At 56.0% G+C, this 18,232-nt stretch overlaps 4 protein-coding genes across 4 annotated transcripts; 3 read left to right on the forward strand and 1 right to left on the reverse strand.

Moving 5' to 3' along the window:
• Nucleotides 1–1,428: 1,428 nt before the first annotated feature.
• On the reverse strand, nucleotides 1,429–2,651 carry SUR2 (Sphingolipid C4-hydroxylase sur2; the record flags this gene model as incomplete). The annotated part of the gene is made up of 2 exons (XM_071066329.1): nucleotides 1,429–1,883; nucleotides 1,973–2,651. The coding sequence occupies 2 exons, from the start codon at nucleotides 2,649–2,651 to the stop codon at nucleotides 1,429–1,431; spliced, it is 1,134 nt and encodes a 377-aa protein (XP_070922430.1).
• Nucleotides 2,652–4,075: 1,424 nt separating this feature from the next.
• Nucleotides 4,076–7,249, forward strand: MFIFM68171_10911 (uncharacterized protein; the record flags this gene model as incomplete). The annotated part of the gene is made up of 4 exons (XM_071066330.1): nucleotides 4,076–4,122; nucleotides 4,186–4,669; nucleotides 4,731–5,025; nucleotides 5,082–7,249. The coding sequence occupies 4 exons, from the start codon at nucleotides 4,076–4,078 to the stop codon at nucleotides 7,247–7,249; spliced, it is 2,994 nt and encodes a 997-aa protein (XP_070922431.1).
• A 1,074-nt stretch (nucleotides 7,250–8,323) lies between these two features.
• On the forward strand, nucleotides 8,324–10,741 carry MFIFM68171_10912 (uncharacterized protein; the record flags this gene model as incomplete). The annotated part of the gene is made up of 3 exons (XM_071066331.1): nucleotides 8,324–9,361; nucleotides 9,416–9,566; nucleotides 9,627–10,741. The coding sequence occupies 3 exons, from the start codon at nucleotides 8,324–8,326 to the stop codon at nucleotides 10,739–10,741; spliced, it is 2,304 nt and encodes a 767-aa protein (XP_070922432.1).
• Nucleotides 10,742–16,145: 5,404 nt separating this feature from the next.
• Nucleotides 16,146–17,024, forward strand: MFIFM68171_10913 (uncharacterized protein; the record flags this gene model as incomplete). Its single annotated transcript, XM_071066332.1, has 1 exon — nucleotides 16,146–17,024. One exon carries the CDS (start codon nucleotides 16,146–16,148, stop codon nucleotides 17,022–17,024), a length of 879 nt encoding a protein of 292 aa, XP_070922433.1.
• Nucleotides 17,025–18,232: the final 1,208 nt, after the last annotated feature.

Raw genomic sequence — 18,232 nt, forward strand, 5'->3', positions numbered from 1 at the left:
AAATGGGCCGTCACACATGAATTTGTGGAGGTGCCCGATCTCAAATTGTTCAGGCCAATTCAGACCTGAGACAAGGACCCACTCTAACAGCGAATGCCATCAGGTGATGATGATTGGACAAGGCATCATTTGGACTTCAATGCATTGTCTGTTGTTTTGTCGTCCTCGGGCCCGAGTCATCAGAGACGAAAAGCCTAGATTCCAGGTGCCCTTGCCCTTGCAGGACTCAACCTCGATGGGGAGTACCAACACACTTGAGCGACTTGTAGTTTCGTCACCATTCCACCATTGACTCTCCTAAATCTAGAGTATTGCAATCCCACATATATTCTGATCCCGAATACCCATGATCTACAACTCTACTCCAAAGTTAAAATGCCATTATAGTAATCCGCCAAGGCTACCGTCCCGAGTTCATGCAAAAGACGGGATCCTTTCGCAATCCTATAGTTACCCGCGCCTACTCAAACATCGGGCGGTCGCACAAACTACCCATGGGAGAAAACGGCCAAACAACTTTCGAGTCCACCTTGCGCCTCAACGAAGCAGCTTAGACCGGAGCCCCCAATGTGACCGCTTACCTCTAGCACACCATCTCAATACCCGCGCCGGAAGCAGCACTGCGGCCAGAGCAGCAAACGCGCCGCAACCGGCTGGACCGGCATCCCGCCAACGGAACTGCGCCGCAGACCTCAATCTCACGCCCAGACACAACACTGGTCCGTGATGGTGTCAAGAAACATATTACCATTATAAAAAGGCCAGAGACAGCTCCTCTCCGCTCCGTCTCCTGTTGTAGCCTGTCCGATGTCAACTCGGCCGAGCACCTCGGTGCCTGCTGGCTAGCTCGGGTAGCTACCTAATTCTAGCGTAAATGACACAGGCACGTAATTCCGTCGTAACGCCACTCCCCTTGAACCGTCATCGAGCGGTGAGTCTTTATACACATCAAACACATGCCATTCCTCAACTTACTCCCATGGTGACCGACTCATGTGGCGGCTAAGCGCCATCGTTGCCCGCTTGAGCTAGGGAATGATCCAAATAAACAAACGAAACGCCTCCCTTATGCCCGATGTGCTGTGTTTTTGTTCTTGTTGTGTTCTTGCTGCGGATGTGATGTTGCTGCGCGAAGTGTCGGGGACGATCCAAAAAACAGGTATTACCGTAATACATCCCCTTCATCATAACAACGAAAAAAGGGGACAAGAATAAAAGGGAAAAAACAACGGGCAGGACAAGCTTCTCTGCCCGCCTACCTGCCGCTCCAGCGCCCACTCATCATCCGCCCAGCGAAGGTGACGTGCCACTGAACGGGCTGAAGAAGAAGAAGAAGAAGAAGAAGAAGAAGAAATAACGGGTCCCCTCAACACATCCCGACACCCAACGGCAGCAACAACGACAGTGACAATAACAAACGAGCGGCAACTACTTGGCCTCTGTCTCGCCGTTCGTAACCAGGGATCTCGCCTCTGGCTTCCTCCCCTTCTCCTTCATTTCGGCCGTCGTCCTCGTCCTCTCATACTTCAGCTTCGCGTCTCCCTTCCACATGGTCCCCAACAACCGGTCCCAGATGGTGAAGAATGGCTGCGAGAAGTTGGTCTTGATGCCCCAGCTCTGGTGGTGAATGTCGTGGTACGCCGCGTTGTTGCTCGTAATGTGCTGCAGCGGGTCCCACGGTAGCGCGTACCCGCAGTGGTCGTCGACTGTCTTCATCATGCTGCCCACGAAGAAAGCCATCCCTAAGCGTGGGCTGAGGAACGCGACCTTGTAGGCGATGCCGGCGCCTAGCGTGTCGAGAACGAAGCCTTCGACGGGATGATTGTACAGCGCGCCGTAGGCGTAGGGCACGTAGAGACGGTGGTGGCGAGCGTGCCAGTGTGCTATGTGCCGCAGGGGGAACTTGTTAGCGACGGGGTTCCGATCATTCACAAATGAGGAAGGGAGTGTATGTGTCTTGTGTGTGACGTACTGTACATCCACTTGTTCAGATGCATGGCTCGGTGCCAGAAATACTGCCAAGTATCGAGGAAGCAGACGGCGATCCACATCTGAAAGGCCGGGATGATGGCCCAGTATATAGCCTTTGCGACTAGCAACTCCCACGTCGCAAACGCCGGTACAGGGGTCCCCGTGACACCGTCGAGCGTAGTGGTGAGGAACGGGTAGTGGCCGCCGGCCAATGCACCTGCGAGCAGCGGGTGCGACGCAGCCATGTTCTTGGAGATGGACGCGGCGTTGAGTCCGAGCACGCCGAGGATGGTGGGGAGTGCGCGCTGCGCCAGCCGGATACGGGTTGCCCAAACGGCTACGTCGTAGTCCTCCATGCCCGTCATTTGCTGCGCTTCGGTCAGGGACAAGACAGCCGACGTAGCGATCTGAATTATTTGCTCGATGATGACATCGCGGGCGACCTGGTAACGGGAGGCGAGATTGCGCTGCGTGATCTCCTCGGGAGTGTGTAGACGGTACTGCGGAAAGAGGTCGTAAATGTCGATGACATGGAAGAACATAGACACCGCCCAGTATGCAATGTGCGGTAGAATGAGTGATAGCCAAAAGTCGGATATGAAGGGCAGGAGATCGGGCATCGGCCGGGCCTCGTATGCCGGCAACGGGGGGAGATCGGAAGTGACGGTTGCGTTCGCCATGGCGCGACCGGAGGCCGTGGCGGAAGCACGGCACTACAACGGGAAGAGAAAGAAATAGGATCGCGGCGCGAGAGCCGCAGAATCGATCAATCAATCACTGCTAAACGCTGTGTGATCACTCGACGGAAAAGCAGTGGCGAGGAGATGCTGGTGTTGGGGAGAAAAAGGCGGCTCGCTCGGCAGTGGAGAAGTCCCTGACAACTGCAGCGGGCTGCACGGCCCAGAACCTTCAATTTCCGGCTTCTAAAAGATGTCTGGCCACCAATGGCACCACTTCCATGAGAGGACAAGAACCCAGGCGAAGTCGAACCGTGACAGAAATGCATGTACGAGTCAGACTATCCGCTGTCGCCATCTACTGTCCGCCAGGGCATCCATCAGACGAGCTGTATCTTCTGACACGAGACAAACCGTTTCTTGGGGGGGGGAAAAAAAAAAAAAAGAAAAGAAAAAAATTGGTTACCACTAGCTGGGCTTGGCAGGAACACGGCAAATCATGCTGCAGCTCTTGCAGGACTCGGAGATGCTCCGAGGAGACCCCACAAGGAATCACGACGGGCCCCGAGAGGCCGAGAGGGCTTGACCCACATCGGCGATGCGCGGGAGCCCTGTGATTGGTGATGGCTGTAATTTCATGAGCCCATCAACCCAGGTACGCGGGTCAGACTTCACGCCGGCTGCGTTGGATATTGGAGTTTCCTTGTCTGAGTTATGATTAGTAGGGCCCCGTCGTCGTGGAATCCTGATCCGGCTGTCGGAGTTACGACGGCCCTCCGGTCAGTTGCTAAGCGGGCAACTGGAGGCATAGGGCCATACTCCCATGTGCTGCCTACCGGGACGAGTTTCGAATGGGCCGTTTCGATGCCGCCCAACACAAACGGTGTTTCCACACGTCTACTTCGCAACGGTAAGGTAAGTAACGGTGACAGATGAAGTCGACAGTGTTCGAGGCAAACATACCAAAATCTTTCGCCTGCCCAGCTCCAACAATAGGAGGGAAGAAGCCTGAATTGTATTCAACCGGGTCCTTTGCACCATGAATCCCAACCCTAACCCAAAACGGCCAATGCCCAACCCTTGGGCTGGCCACGTGCGGGGGTCTCGCTAAATTTTCATCGCCAGGTCATGAACAGGCGCGGATAACGCGACACATTGTGCGTCAGCTTTCAACATCGCTTGGGTGCCACACCAACGTTCAACGTGATTTTGAGGCTATCCCCACAGGTCTTGACTTGTCTCTATGATCATCGAGATTATCCTGTTCGGCAAAGCTTGGCGGCCATAAAGCTGTTCTCTGGGGATTCGCACTCTGCCTGCACCGCAAGCCTTCTCCAACTCTGCACAACTCAATGACCTCCGCCTCATACCTCATTTGACCCTCTTCCCGGGTGCAGCACCGCGTTCATCGCGGATTGCAACGCAGGATGGCGGCGTCGTTAGCCATCACAGAGGCGCAGGCCGAACTCATCAGGCAAGTTCCCAATCGCCCTAGTACACACCACCTCGACCATTACGTCTAACAAGCGGAATCCAGTTCCCTGTCCCAGGACGATATCCCAGCGAAGCTCCGATGCGCCATCTGTAGCAAGCTGGCTCTCAACGCGTTCCGCCTGCCGTGTTGCGAGCAGGCGATCTGCGAGAGCTGCCAATCCACCTTGCCCACCTCGTGTCCCGTCTGCGAGCACTCCCCTCTGTCGGCCGACGACTGCAAGCCACACAAGGCTTTGCGGACAACCATCAAGGTGTTCTTGCGGACCGAGGAGAAGAAGCGCGAGTCGAGCCGGCCCAAAGATGCCGCTCCCATCACGCCCGTCGACCCTAGCCCGGTCTCGGCGACTGCGCCGGTGATGCCAGAGCCAAACATGCCAGCCGATGCAGAGAGAATTGGGCCTGTCGAAGAGCAGCAAGCCGCAGCGGTAGATCCAGCTCCTAGGACTATCGCGGATGGTCAGGAGGGTGCGGAAACACTCTCTGGCCAGGAGAGCGCTGAGTCTGCCAAGGAGGCTGTGGAGGACTCTGTAGGGCCCCTCCTAGTTCTTTATCTAGCACGCCCCTAGCCCTTACTTACAGCGAAACTAGGGGCAGCAGCACCATGATATACGAAACGGCGAATCCGAAGTGAACACGTCGACTGATATTGCCCCGGCTCAACAGGACGCCGAGGCTATTGACGCCGGGGACGCCGGGGACGCCGAAGCAACGAATGAAGAGGCCGATAACGGCAACGAAAAACAGCTGGATCTGGGAGAGCCCGAGGCGATGCAGGGTGACGGAACGAACGGCGCATTTCCGCAACCAGGCTTTGGTCCTGGATTTGACCAGATGCAAATGATGATGGCCATGCAAAACGGATTTGGCAACTTTCCGATGATGGGTTGGTCTCTCTGCCAGTCCCTAGATGATTCGTTGCGACTGACTCGCTGCGAACAGGCATGCCGGGCATGAGCATGGACCCGATGACGATGCAGATGTACATGAGCGGGGGCTTTCAAGGCATGGGCATGAACGGCATGAACATGAATATGGGGATGGGAGGTTACGGGGGCGAAGCCGATAACTGGAACGGACAGCAATCATGGAATGTCGGCCAAGATAATTACAATCATCCAAGCGCTTCTGGCATGGGCAATGGTGATTATGGCACGTTTAACTCTGGCTTCCAGACAGGATACAATCAAGGTAATTATGGCCACCACCAGTTCAATGACTATCGCCGGAGTCAGTACGGGTTCCGCGGTAGGGGTCGCGGCCGCGGTTACGGATACGGATACGGCCGCGGAGGAGGCTACCAGCACGGATACGGCGGTGGCGGAAACTATAATGACCAAGGCTACGGTTACGACGGACAGTACCCGAACGGCATGAGCAACCAAGGCGGCTTTTCCGGCGGTAGCGAAGGGAACCCCGAGGCCAATGTCGACGAGTTTGGACGATCTCTGCGTGGTGACAATGGCGGTCAGGACGGCGACGAAGGGGGTAACCAGGGGCAGGCTGCTGAACCCGCACCGCAAGGAGACGGCGGCGGCGCCCCAGAAGGGCCAAACAACGCCGATGGCGAAACAACCGGGGACACTCAGGGCGGTGCTGTTGCGCGCGCTAATAACCCGGACGTCCCCCTGAACGCCCCGAAAGGCCCGAAAGCCATGCTCCGGGGTTTGCCGAACACTAGCTATAGACATCTCCAGGCTCGGGGGTGGGTCGACGACGGCAACAACAAGCCGCCGACGCCTACCAGCGCCACAGCTGCCAGCGACCGTCACGGGCGGTCTAGATCTCGGAGTAGTGTTTCTCCCCACGGGTCCTCCCGTGGGTACAATCAGGATAAGAGGCGGAGAAGCAGGGAGCGTGGTGGCGATGACGTGGAAAGGGAGCAGCGGGATTCTTACTCGCGAAGCGGCTACCGGCAGCGTGATCGGGAGCATGGCAGGGAAAGGGAGCGCGATCGATCAAGGTCGCCTGAGTCGGATAGGAGCCGTACCCGCAGCCGCAGCCGCAGCCGCAGCCGCAGTCGCAGTCGCAGTCGCAGTCGTAGTTACGATCGCAAGGAGCACCGGCGTAGTAGCCGCCTGCAGCGGTCGCACTCGCCCGCGGCGGCGGATGATGAGGAAAGTGGCCGCCACCACCACCACCGGTCGTCGCACCGCAAGAAGTACTCGCCGCACAGGGCAGGGACACAGGAGCGGGAGTCGAAGCCTCGCGAGCAGCATGATGATGGTGGTGATGAGGGCCGGTCGAGGTCGGCTTCTCCTGTTGCTGCTGGTGCGGCTGAAGAATCGCGGCGGTCGAGTCACCGGAGCAGTCGGAAGGAACGGCGGGAGAGGGATAAGGAGAGAGAGAGGGATCGGGATCGGGATCGGGATCGGGACCGGAAGTCGAGTCACCGCTCTCACCGTGATAGGGACTATGATCGAACTGAGAGGGATCGCGATAGAGAGAAGGATCGCGACAAGGAGAGGGAGCGCGATCGCGATCGCGATAGGGACCGTGACCGTGATCGTGACCGTGACCGCGACCGTGACAGAGAGCGGGACAGGGACCGCAAGGAACGCCGCGATCGTGATCGCGACCGTGACCGCGACCGGGCCAGAGACAGAGACAGGGACAGAGACAGAGATCGCGATCGTGACCGGGGAAAGGACCGGGACCGCGGCGACAAGGAGCATCGCCACCGTAGCAGTAAAGTGTCGGTGGTTAACGCGTCGGGCGATGCGGAGGCGGACAAGGAGTTCAACCCGCCGGCTGGCCCCAAGCCATCGGGCAGTCGTGGTCTGGAGATCAAGGGCGCGGCAGCCGACAGCAGCCGGCGCTCCTCACTGACGACGCCCACGAACTCCGGTCTCGGGCCCGCAGCGACGGACCCCCACGCTGCTGAGCGCGCGGCTCGAGACCGTGAGCGGCTACTCAAGGAAACGCGGCGGATGGCGAGCCTGGCAGGGCTGGCGGGAGCAAAGCGCGGGCGGGATCGTGATGAAGGTGGCGAGGAGTCGAGGAAAAGCAGCCGGCGAAAGGGGCGACGCGGTGAGGTGGTTAGCGTGGACGATGAGGAGGAGAGAATGAGAAGGCTCGAGGCGGAGAGAGAGCAAGCTAGGTATGAATAGGTAATATGGCGTTGGTCCCATCGCCGGCGTGGATGCACCAATGTATCCTTTTAACTTGTACATACTTACAAAGTGCATCTGGGGTGTTTTAATGTGATGTTTCTTTCCTTATTCTGCCCTCTTGCTGCCAAGTGCATGCTCCGGGGACTACACATACCGCTTGCTTTGCCTGTCCTGTTTGGTTCGAGTATTTATCAGGTAGAGCAATTGTCTCTCTGCCTGTCTGGGTCGGTTTGTCAGTCGAGGGGCGAGACCGATCGCCAGTCAATGCCCCATCCAGATACGCTGAAGTTGGCTAAGCCCAGTTCTGCTCCCGACCCCAGCGTAGTTGCCTCTGGGTGTTTTGGTTCTGCGGTACAGTGCAAATATTTACCTGGGTAGGAGGAAACCGCACACCACATCACGGCGACAAAGGCTGCAAACCTCTGGTTCCTGCATCCGCTCTCTCTATCTTTAGGTGGCTGGCAAGGAGGGGATGCAAGGTTGCAGCTTCGGCGCCTCTGCAGCAGCGTGCCTCCACAGTGGAGCAGGGACCCAACAGAGACGGGAAGCTGCATGTGTGAGCCCGCAGCGCGAGCTAACACAGTACTGGCCAAGCGAAGGACCACGGGGACTCTCCGCCGGCTGCTCTTCCATCAGCATTGGACGGCGAAGAAAAGCCACATAGCTGGGCTATGTTCGCTTTGGCTCCGTGTTTGGCTGGCTTTGGGGCTGGGGGGCAGCAGAGGCGGGGTCAAGTCGACGGACCACCGCGCCGTTGCAACACCTCAATGGGCATGTCATTCCCACTTGGGGTGATGAGGAGGCAGGGAGAAGTACGTACTGTACAGTGCATGTACCGCCCCTCAGTCGCGTGAACCTTAACGACGCTGCTCTGATGCCAGCTTTGTCCGCATTGCCCCTCTTCTTGTACCTGACCTACTACTCTCTGTACAGTACCACAATACTCTCGTCGAGCATCCTCTCGGCGAGGGACCCGTTATAATCCTTTAACCATCTATACTTGATTTCCCGTTTCTCCCGCAAACCGTCTTTGATCCATTATTTCAACTTGTTCCATGCAGTCCAACCACGATGCGACCACTTGCAGGTGATGACGCTCATGGGCGTCCCCGCACCTCCAACCACGACGACCTCTCCGCCTTCAACCTGCCCGCCGCTCCCCAAATGACCTACTTCCTCGCCGACGAGGCTGCCATCGGTTCGTCGTCCCAGTCGCAGCCGCCGCCATCACACCGCATGAAAGAGAAGAGAAGAGTCCCAGTCGCCGAAAACCCGGAGCCGCCGAAACACCGCGGACCGTCGCACCATGACCTCGAGAGGGACAAGGATACCGGCACTCGGCCCTCGAGCTCAAAGGGCCCGCTTGAGACTCCCAGGCACGGCGAGGACGATCTTTTACCGCCGGTTTCGCCGGTTCCCAAATCATCAGGAACTCCCAACGCCTCCCTGCCTCTTACCCCGGTCCTGCTCGGAGCCTCGGGTCCCGCATCCGTCATAAGCAGCGTCTCCTCCAGGAGAAACTCTCTCTGTCTTTCCGAAGACCTGGGAAGTCACACCCCGAGCATGCGGGACGGCGATATCGGACAGCGAGAAGCGTACGTAGGAGAGGAGTCGGAGCCTGCCGCAAGCTCCTCCATGATGGACAGCGGCAGTGCCCCGCAGCTCATCATGCCCAGCATCAAGATGCCGAGCCGCCGGCCCTTTACCGACGAGGGGAAGCGCATGGGCCGCCTGAAGGTGCTGATTGCCGGGGATAGCGGCGTCGGCAAGACGTCGCTGATCAAGGCCATCGTGCAGTCATGCGAGCATATTGTCCATGTGGATCCTATCACACCGTCTTCGCTGCTCTCTCCGTCTCTGACGAGATCTATGCCGACCATTGCCGGGGCGTCTGGTGGGAAGCAGAGGAGTGGCCGGCGACAGTCTTGGAGGGAGAGCTCTGGGACAGCCCAGATCACCGAGATTTATGCAAGCACGAAGCCGTACCCCGAATGGTGGTCCGAGGTGGACGACTTCCGCGTCTTGCGGCGTAGGAAGAGCTTGGGTGATGCGGTGCTGGACCGCAACATCTGCTTCGTTGATACTCCCGGATATGGGAGCGGGTCATCTGTACGTCTCCGTACTAGAGCACCATCCTGTAGACGCCGAGCTGACCAAAAGCAGTCGATGGACACAATAACCCCCGTGGCGCAGTATATAGAGTCTCACCTACAGCGAATAAGCCAGAACTGCCTTAGCGACGGAGACCTGCTGAATCTGCTGGGCGGAGAGGGTGGCATCCAGGTTGACGTCGTGTTTTATATGGTCTCAAATCGTGCGCTAACGTCCATCTCCTGCCGCCTCGGAAACTGCCACTAACCCTACTGTCCACCAGGTCTCCGTCCCGTCGATATACACTATCTGCGCCAAATCACACCAATTAGCAACGTTATCCTCCTCCTCGCCCAGGCCGACCTAATGTCGGCCGCGCAGGTAGCAGCAAGCAAGGAGCAAATCTACGGCCAACTAAACGAAGCCAACATCAGACTCTTTTCTTTCTCCATGCCCTCTCCCAGCTATGCGTCCCCAGACCCCGGCAAACAAGGCGTATACGCCATCTCCAGTGCCGCAGGCTCCGACCACGACACCATGGACGCTAGTCTACTCATGTCACCGGACTACGTCCAGCCGCTGATCCCAACCGAGCTCGCCTCCCTTGTCGAGCAAGTCTTTAGCAGCAATGGCGTTTCTTGGCTACGCCACTCTGCCGCCCGCAAATACGTCCAGTGGCGCAAACTAGAGAGTAATGACGGCGGTGGCCACCCTAGCCCCCGATCAAGAATGCCAACCTCGCTATATAATCCGGGCCCCTTGACAGGCCTGGCTAGTAATCACCCCCTCACCGCAGCTCCCTCGGCAAGCCAGGTCCTCACCCCGCCCATGGGCGCCACGGGGTCCTCGTATGCTCTCGCCCGCCTGGCAGACCATACGCAGAGGGAAGAGCGCCTAGCACAGGTGCGCCTCGCGAATTGGGCCGCGGATCTACAAAAGAGCCTGGCTCGGGAGAGGGAGCAGTACGCTGCGCTTGCAAGGGGCGATCGGGCGGTTTGGTTGGCCGAGAAGATCAGCGAGTGTATACAAGACGGGAGTCTGGTCCCAACAACAGCAGCGTCTGGTCAAAGTTCTAGGAGGGAGAGGGGTGTTTCGCCTTCCCTTCCTGACTGGAAGGGCTACGAAGTTGCTCCCCCGTCGGGTTCGTCGCCTCGTGGGGGACGAAGGCAACGGCAGCAGTATCGGCAGAATAACCAGCAGCGCCGGAGGCAGGACCCCCTTGGTTTGTTGGAGGTGGCGGACGAGCTGAAGAGTAAGGGGCTGATTGCCCTAGAAGTGCTGGGGAGTCTGGGCGTGTTGGGCGGCCTGGCGCTGTGGGTGACGAAACACTATTTGCATTTGCCTGCTTATGGGTGGCTGGTGGGGGAGTGGGAACGATTTTGGAATGGCGTGCGGTGAAGGGGCTGACTGGAAGTTGTGGCCTAACTGCCTATTGAGCAGGCGCAGGCCTGACATTGTCTCTTCCTGTAAGTGCAGTAGTGTGGGTGTGCATGGAGGGATTTATCTGGGTATGGTGTTTTATGTGCTTGGAAAACACGAAGCTTGGGGGAACATTGAGCTAGTTATTATATCTGTCGTGGAAGGGTGGTTTGCTCTAGCCATGTCGATGCCCGTCTGTTCTGCTGCTGGAGGTAGACAAAACCAAGAGCATGGGGGTTGAGTAGTCCAAGAACAAGGCAGTTCTCTACTCTACTATGTATTTGGGGCACCACGTCAGGCCTTCATCTGGTTCCCCCTTTCGTCGAAATCAGCGAGGTCAGGCCTTCAAGCCAAAACCAATTCCTCGTTACTAGCGCGTGTAAGACATGTGAAGTGGCGTCTAAGTATGGACAAGCAACATAGCATTGAGCATTCAACCGAAGCACTAGGTCGCAATGTTATTCCACTTTCCGTTTCTTCATCGTCTTCCATAGCCATTGAACGCGATCGAGAAAGCATGGCGACCTTTCAGACCCTTGACATGGCGATAGCCAGACCGGCACTTCACTTCGTTCAAGACCCTGAAACACGACGCGCATCAAGACACTAGTCGCAATTTCTTGCCGACCATGATGGAAGTCACAATTATCCCTATTGTTGAGGCTATACTATCTTCCACACCATCTACACTCCAGGCTCCGATAAGACATTTCCGGGAGTTATTAAGCGGCCCGGTATCTACGCCAACGCCTTCGCTAATGAAGATATCTTTATCAATCGCCTTCCAGACGAAGGTCGTAGAGGATCTAGAGATGCCCGTCAATGCCGCTTTGGAAGAAGTTGGGAGACGATTTGACGCCCAGATCCACGAGTAACCTTAGCCAAAACCGCCTCCGCCACGCCGCGCCTAACTCGCGCCTTCGCTTCTGCCTGATGCTTGACCACGAGAGCTTCGATAATATTCTGGCCGTGTCCGAGGATCCACGCATCAAACCACTGGATGATAGATAACAGCATGACCGGCTGGTCAAAGTTGTCATTGACGAGCAACAACCTGAAGCTGGCAGGTTGTGGCTCCGGGTGGGAATCTAGAGCTTCTTGTGGTCATTGTGGTTTGACTAGCAAAGACCCAAGCTTCATTCTTGTGGAGAAGGGATGGGTCGCCGAAGTTTACGGGGCTCTGGATTTCTGCGGGTCTGTACAGTGCCATGATCGTCATTAGTCGACTCAAGATATATGGCCCAACACAACCCCTCATCTCACCACAGCTCAGCAATGTCCTCCCAGTAATACGTCGGTCTTGGGAAGTCAATAGGACCAACTAGGTTGCTGCAACCGTGGCACGCGTAAGAGTTGGACTTCCGGATGTTGCCCGCCGGTAAGTTATGGGCAGTTTCGGGACTGGAGCGCGTATTGTTGTTGGTTATGAGAGATGATCTTGCTACAAGAGAGCGATAGGCAGAGCTGAGTTTCCGGAGGGATACTATTGGGGCGGATTCCTGCTGTACACCTAGTCCCAATGAATCTGGACGACTGTCTTGCAGTCGACAAAATACGAGATGATTTGTAGCGAGCCTCCCATTGCCAGAGGATGGCACATGCGTAGGCATATGGGTCCGTGAGACGAACGTTGATTTTGAAAGGTTTGACGCTATGCAGAAAATTGGCTGGGTTAAGTACCATCCGGCATCGTTATCAGTGTCCTTGTTGGGCATGGATATTCTAGGCCTTAAAAATTCACACGCTACCCGGATTGTCAGAACACTGATAGGCTACAAGCCATTAACAACAACCTCTCAAGTGAGTAATCAAGTTCCAAGAGAGCGTCTTTTTGCACCATTGGAAGTGTCTCAACATGCTGTAACCTACTTGCTTCATAGAACTTAACCGTAACCTCCATGAAGAATATATATATATATATGTGTGTGTGTGTGTGTGTGTGTGTGTGTATCAATAAAAAAGGGGGGAGGGAAGTAAAGGAGAGGCGGAGAGAGGTAGAGGGGAAAAGGGGGAAAAGCGAAGGAAGGGAAAAGAAAGAAAGAAGAGGAAAGGAAATGAGAGGAAAAGATGGACGAAACCAGATAAAAAATTTAGAGAGATTAATATTGCCCATGATGTAGCCAAACGCTTCTGATGGTCCGAAGAGGCATTGTCTAGAGAAAAATAAACTTCTATCCCAGAATATAGGGTAATCTGATTTGATCTATGCGACACGAGTAATAAGGTATAAGCGATATATAAGCTACAAAGGTGTAAATGGTTGAGATTCGAAGAACCGTTAGTGAGAGGTAGTGCTACAATAGTTCAGTGCGGTATTGTCTTCAACCTTTTGTTTTCAGGCCTCGCCCTCGTCGTTTTTGTTAAATTTGTCCGGCCTGTAACGAATCCGCTTGAAGTGCTCCGCCGTTCTGATATGATAGTGGCCATGCTCGGTGTGATGAGCGTCGTTGCAATCTCAGGAAACGGGAGACGACCAACAAGTGTCTCTAGAAATCGTGTTTCCGAGGCCGTCTGTCCGTTGCAAGTTCTGGGCATATCTGGTATAGACGTGCGTCAGCAAACGGGATAGAGCCGGGCATTTCGGGAATCGACGTCGCGAGACAATTGATTCTATGTGCCCACTAAGCTTGGACCTGCAGCCAGCGCTTGTCAACTTCGCGAGGGATTATCGGGACGTCGTGTGTAAGTGCACCGTTTCGGACCATGCATGCTCGATTATCTCCGGTTACAATACGGCGCTACGGCATCTCTCTATCTGGTTGCCTCCCTGAGCGACTTACACCAGGAACGTTCTACACAGCGGGTCATTGGGAGATAGCCAGCGTGACTGCCCGCAGTGAGCAAATTATACGGCCAATTCCTTCCGCAAGTGGCTCAACTTTAAGTAGAATAGGTGCATTCCATTTGCAGAAACTCCCGACCCAGTGGAAATAGCTGTTTTTGTGAGCAGCATCATGAAACCATCAGGAACTTGAAGTGTCATGACATCACACGTTTGTAACCTGCATCGTAATTCGTAATGGTCTCGCTGCGAATAATGGATTACTGAGCAACGGACGCGAGGAGAAGCCGAGGCTCCTGCTGCAGGGACCACTTTGGGCCCGGCTCCCCAGGCAACATTCAATTCCACCCGAGTGATACGGAGACTTTCGCCATTGGCCGGCACCCGAGGCAGTTTGTCATCCCCAGTTTTCCTAGCTTCGTTTAAATCTCGGTATCTTCGCCTTTCATGATAGTCCGTCACGCCGCTGCATATCCGTAACCAATTCCGGATACATTTCGAAAAGATGTTCCGGGCCTGACGTCCGCTACGCCGGAGCAAGTGCGCGGTGTCCCGAGATGCTACGCGATGTTAACGTTGCTCGCAGCGGCAGGAGGCCGATGCAGTCAGACCAGGTCGCCGGTCGCGGCTCCATGTCGTCCACCAAAGCAAAGTCCGCTTGAGGCGGTACCGACAGAATGTTCGTGGCTGAGCTGCGCCCTTTTGGGTTTTAATCAAAAGCTGAGAGCGAGGGGGCATCCCCATCGTTGTCAGGGCGCAACCCGCCGCCATGTGGTAAAGTCATCAGCCCTATGAGCGGAGCCGGCGAATCAAAGCGAGTCCCTGCCGAGACAGCGGTCCCCACAGCAAATCTCCCCTCCCCCGCAGCGCGCGTCGGCGGTGCAGATGCTGCCGTCGAACTCGGCGTTACGGTCGCAGGCGAATCCGCAGTCGTTCATTCGCCTTCGCAATCTGACCGCATTCATTCCACACCGCCGGTAGCTCAAGGACGCTTTCGCATTCGATAACTTGGTCCGCAAGGGGGCGGTGCGGTTGTTCTAGGAATGTTCCATGCATGCAATGTTATGGGATGCGGCATCGAAATGAGGACGGGAATCTGAGGACTGCGAGTTCGGTGTCAACCCGTCCGTTTTGCTGTCGCGTGTCTGTACTGCGTAAATGAGGCTAGTAATGCCCCAACTACAATGAGATGGTGCGTCGGTGACGTGTTGCGAGGGAACCGCCAAAATGAGCTTGCGACGCCTGGGGGTTGCCCTGTCGAGCCAGTGAAGCAGATTGACTGACCGAGGACGGAAGGACGGAGCGCGCATTGTCAAAAGTGAAATGACGCTTACCGCAGAAAAATTGCGAGTCCCCGTCCATCACCGCAGAATTAGAAATCCAGGACAGGGCACCGACGGGGTTGTGAGTTACATTGCTTAGATAAACTTTAATGCAGACAGAAACCCACGGAAAGACGCGAACGACACGGAAATCATTGCTGTAACGATACGCCTCGTGCGTATCTTGACGTGTGGAGAGGCAGGGTGCTACTCTCTCTGGCTGCTGATTAACAATCAAGCCAGCCCTTGGAAATCCGCGATCGCACGCGATGAGAACCGGGCGGGTCCAGATGACATCCATGGATGCAGGACATGGCTACCCCGTATCACTGAGTCAATCGCGAGCTTAACCAATCAGCCCGAGACCGCGTTCATCAGTATGGAACGGTGTTAGGATGGAGCATAACTCCGTCCGCCGAGAGCACGAGCGGCGTTGGCCGAAACGGGTTAGAAATTCGTGCCAACAATCAATCAATCAGCAACGCATCACAGAGCAGCCGGCGTCCAACCCAAAAAAGCGATGGGATGCTGCGTCAGGTAGAGTTGGCATGGCTCGGGGAGACGGCCTTAGACGGGGGATCGATGCGGCCGAGTGCCTGAGAGCAACGCAAAAAGTCTCCATGGGTGCTTCACCGCCGCCGCGTCTCGAGTCCTGGCTGTTGTCTGCTGTGAGAGCGGCGGCGCAGGGCGCGGTCAAGGCCCCGCTTCTCTAACCTGCAAGGGTAATTATGCAAAGAGACAAGGGCGGGCCGGGGATGGAGATCGGACTCGGTTTTTGTCAGCTGCTGCGGATGATACAACAGCCTTGTGCTGGTGACCCGCCGTTGTCTTGGACGGAGCCGAGAACGCCAACAAGACGGTCAAGGGACCCGTTCAAGTTACAAAAGGACTTGGGGCCGCCCTCCCTCGGGGCACACGCCATCCTCAGACCTCGACCAGAAAGACCACCACTTTTGATCTCGTCTTCCCCAGCCTAGGACTTGTCCAGTCTAGAGCTTTTCATCCCTAGTTCTTTCCGGGAACGAGCGCTCCAAGCTTTACCGTGTCCTTCGCCGGTTAGCCGTACAAATACCTACCCAAGCCAAAGCGAAGCTCCCCAATCAATCTTTTTGGTCCTTGGCCTGGCCACACCCCACCCCCCACCGCGGGCCTGCATTCACACCCTGAGCCTGCCTAACTCGGCTATTCCGCAAGCGGCTTCGGTGCCTTGACTCACAGGCGCAAAAGAAATCGCCAAAAGCAGCAAAATATTTGGAAGCCTGCTGTCCGCTCAGCAAAAATGTCTTCTCCTCTCCCCATCACAACAACAAGTAGCATACAACAGCCGAGGCCATTGAGCTACTCGTCGGCACCCTCTCCAGCTCCAGCATCGCCCTACAAGCTCAGGGCCGCCCGAAAGATGTCGATTGCCCAGACTTACTTTCTTGCACACAAGGCCCGGGCCAAGCTCTCTTCCGAGGCTTCCCGGCCCGACCACAACCTCCGCCTGCTCGTCGGACACGCCAACCTGCTCGACTCGCTCATGCTAGAGCTCGCCGATGCCGAGAGGGAACAAGAATCGTGGTTCAACCAATCCGTCCGCGGCGCCTCGCCGGCTAGCGAGGAGCGGCACATCCAATGGGCCGACACGATCGTCGAGGAGCCCGAGCACAGCTGGCGGACCGAGGACGCCGAGTCCGAGTCCGACTCGGATTCGGACATGGATTTTGACGACGACGACGACGACGAGGACCTCGAGATGGCCGATGTCGTCTCCCTGAGGAGGATACCCTCGCACGCCCTGCTGCCTCCACCATCCACCACAACAAAACCCTATGGGTATGACGAGGAGGACGACGACGAGGACTACGACATGGACGACGATGAGGAAGACTACGAACATCTGGCCCTGCGGAGGAGCCCATCACACTCTGCTTGCGTGATGGACTCGCCGCCCGAGCTTGACGACGACTCGGACGGCTCGACTGAGGATGAACCGATGCCGCCTTCACCACCTACAGCGATGCTGCCGGCATTCGAAGAGAAGCAGATGGAGAACAGCACGACAGAAGCACCGACGACAGATCCAGCAGACAAGACAGCTTTCTACGAGGAAGGTTTCTACCTCCCGCCTCGGAACCCGGCGAGACTCATCTCGGGGGAGATCGCAGTGTATTAGAGCGAGTCTCGTCACGTTGATTTCTGCGTCTTGTCTTAGTGCTCTTCATTCTGCATGGGTGGCGTTTCTGTTTCGAATGATACCAAGCGATTTGGCATCCTGGCAGCGAAAGAAAAAAAAGTTTGCTTTGTTAATATGGGTTGGATTTCCAGACATTTCGGCGTCATTGAGCCGGCTATCAGTTCATTCAGCACATTCATATTTGGTCACCACTCAATACTGGGACAATATTGGGATATTCGGGGAGGGACCCTAAGGGGAAGACGGTACTATTTTGAAGGACTGTATCTCTTCATTTCTGTATAATGACGCGGGACATCTACACAACTTTCATGGGCTTTCTTCGCTCCCTCGCACTGGATGTGCGGAAGGTTGAGTGAGAAGCTCTGACGGGGGCGACTGGGTTAGCCTCCATAACAGGGAATAAAACAATATCATCATGTAACCGTCGCGCCTTTGTTTGCAACGTGATACTGGAGAGTTCCCAATTGACATCACCTGTCTCGGCTCGCTCGTTCATGGTGCCAATCACGAGGCCGAGAATCGGGGGAGCGGGAACTTTGACCAAGCTGATTCTAAGTGTATGCCTCGGCTTGGCGCAAGAAGATCGGTTCCGAGCCAGCGGTATGATTCACTCGCGGTCACACAAAAATTGGCAAGATTGCACGCCCCTGGTGTCCGTGTAGTATTTTGCAGTCTGGGGACATTTCTTCCCTCGAAATTTTGTATCTCTCCGCTTCGTACCTGAACAGGGGAGTTTTTCCCCAGCTTGAGGCTGCCCAACTGACCAGCAGAAAATCCGGGATCAGGGGATCAGGACCGAACCCTTCTCCGGCGGTAAAAGAAGTAGGGGAAAAAAAAAAAAAAAAAAAAAAAGAAAAAAAAAGCATGCTCTGCGCTTCGGCCAGTTCGGGGTTCCGGCGCGTCATTTGCGTCCTTCTCTTGCTTTCACGTCACTCCTCGCTTAGGCGTTCCGTGACTTACGTGGATGCACCGAGCGGAGAACACACGCGCGCAATACGGTGGAGAATGGAGAGGGCTACGAATCCGCACCGGATTGTTTGTTGGGATGCGAAGAAGGGTAGGGTTTCCCGTCGTTTCCATGTTGCAGTTCGGTGGGCGCGTGTGTGTGCGTGGCTGGACGGCGTGACTGCTTGCGTGCGCAACCATGATTCATCATCAGTAATTTCCCCAAAACAACCCCATGA

Source organism: Madurella fahalii, assembly GCF_045866475.1.
Source record: "Madurella fahalii IFM 68171 DNA, scaffold_6, whole genome shotgun sequence".
Lineage (NCBI taxonomy): Eukaryota > Fungi > Ascomycota > Sordariomycetes > Sordariales > Madurella > Madurella fahalii.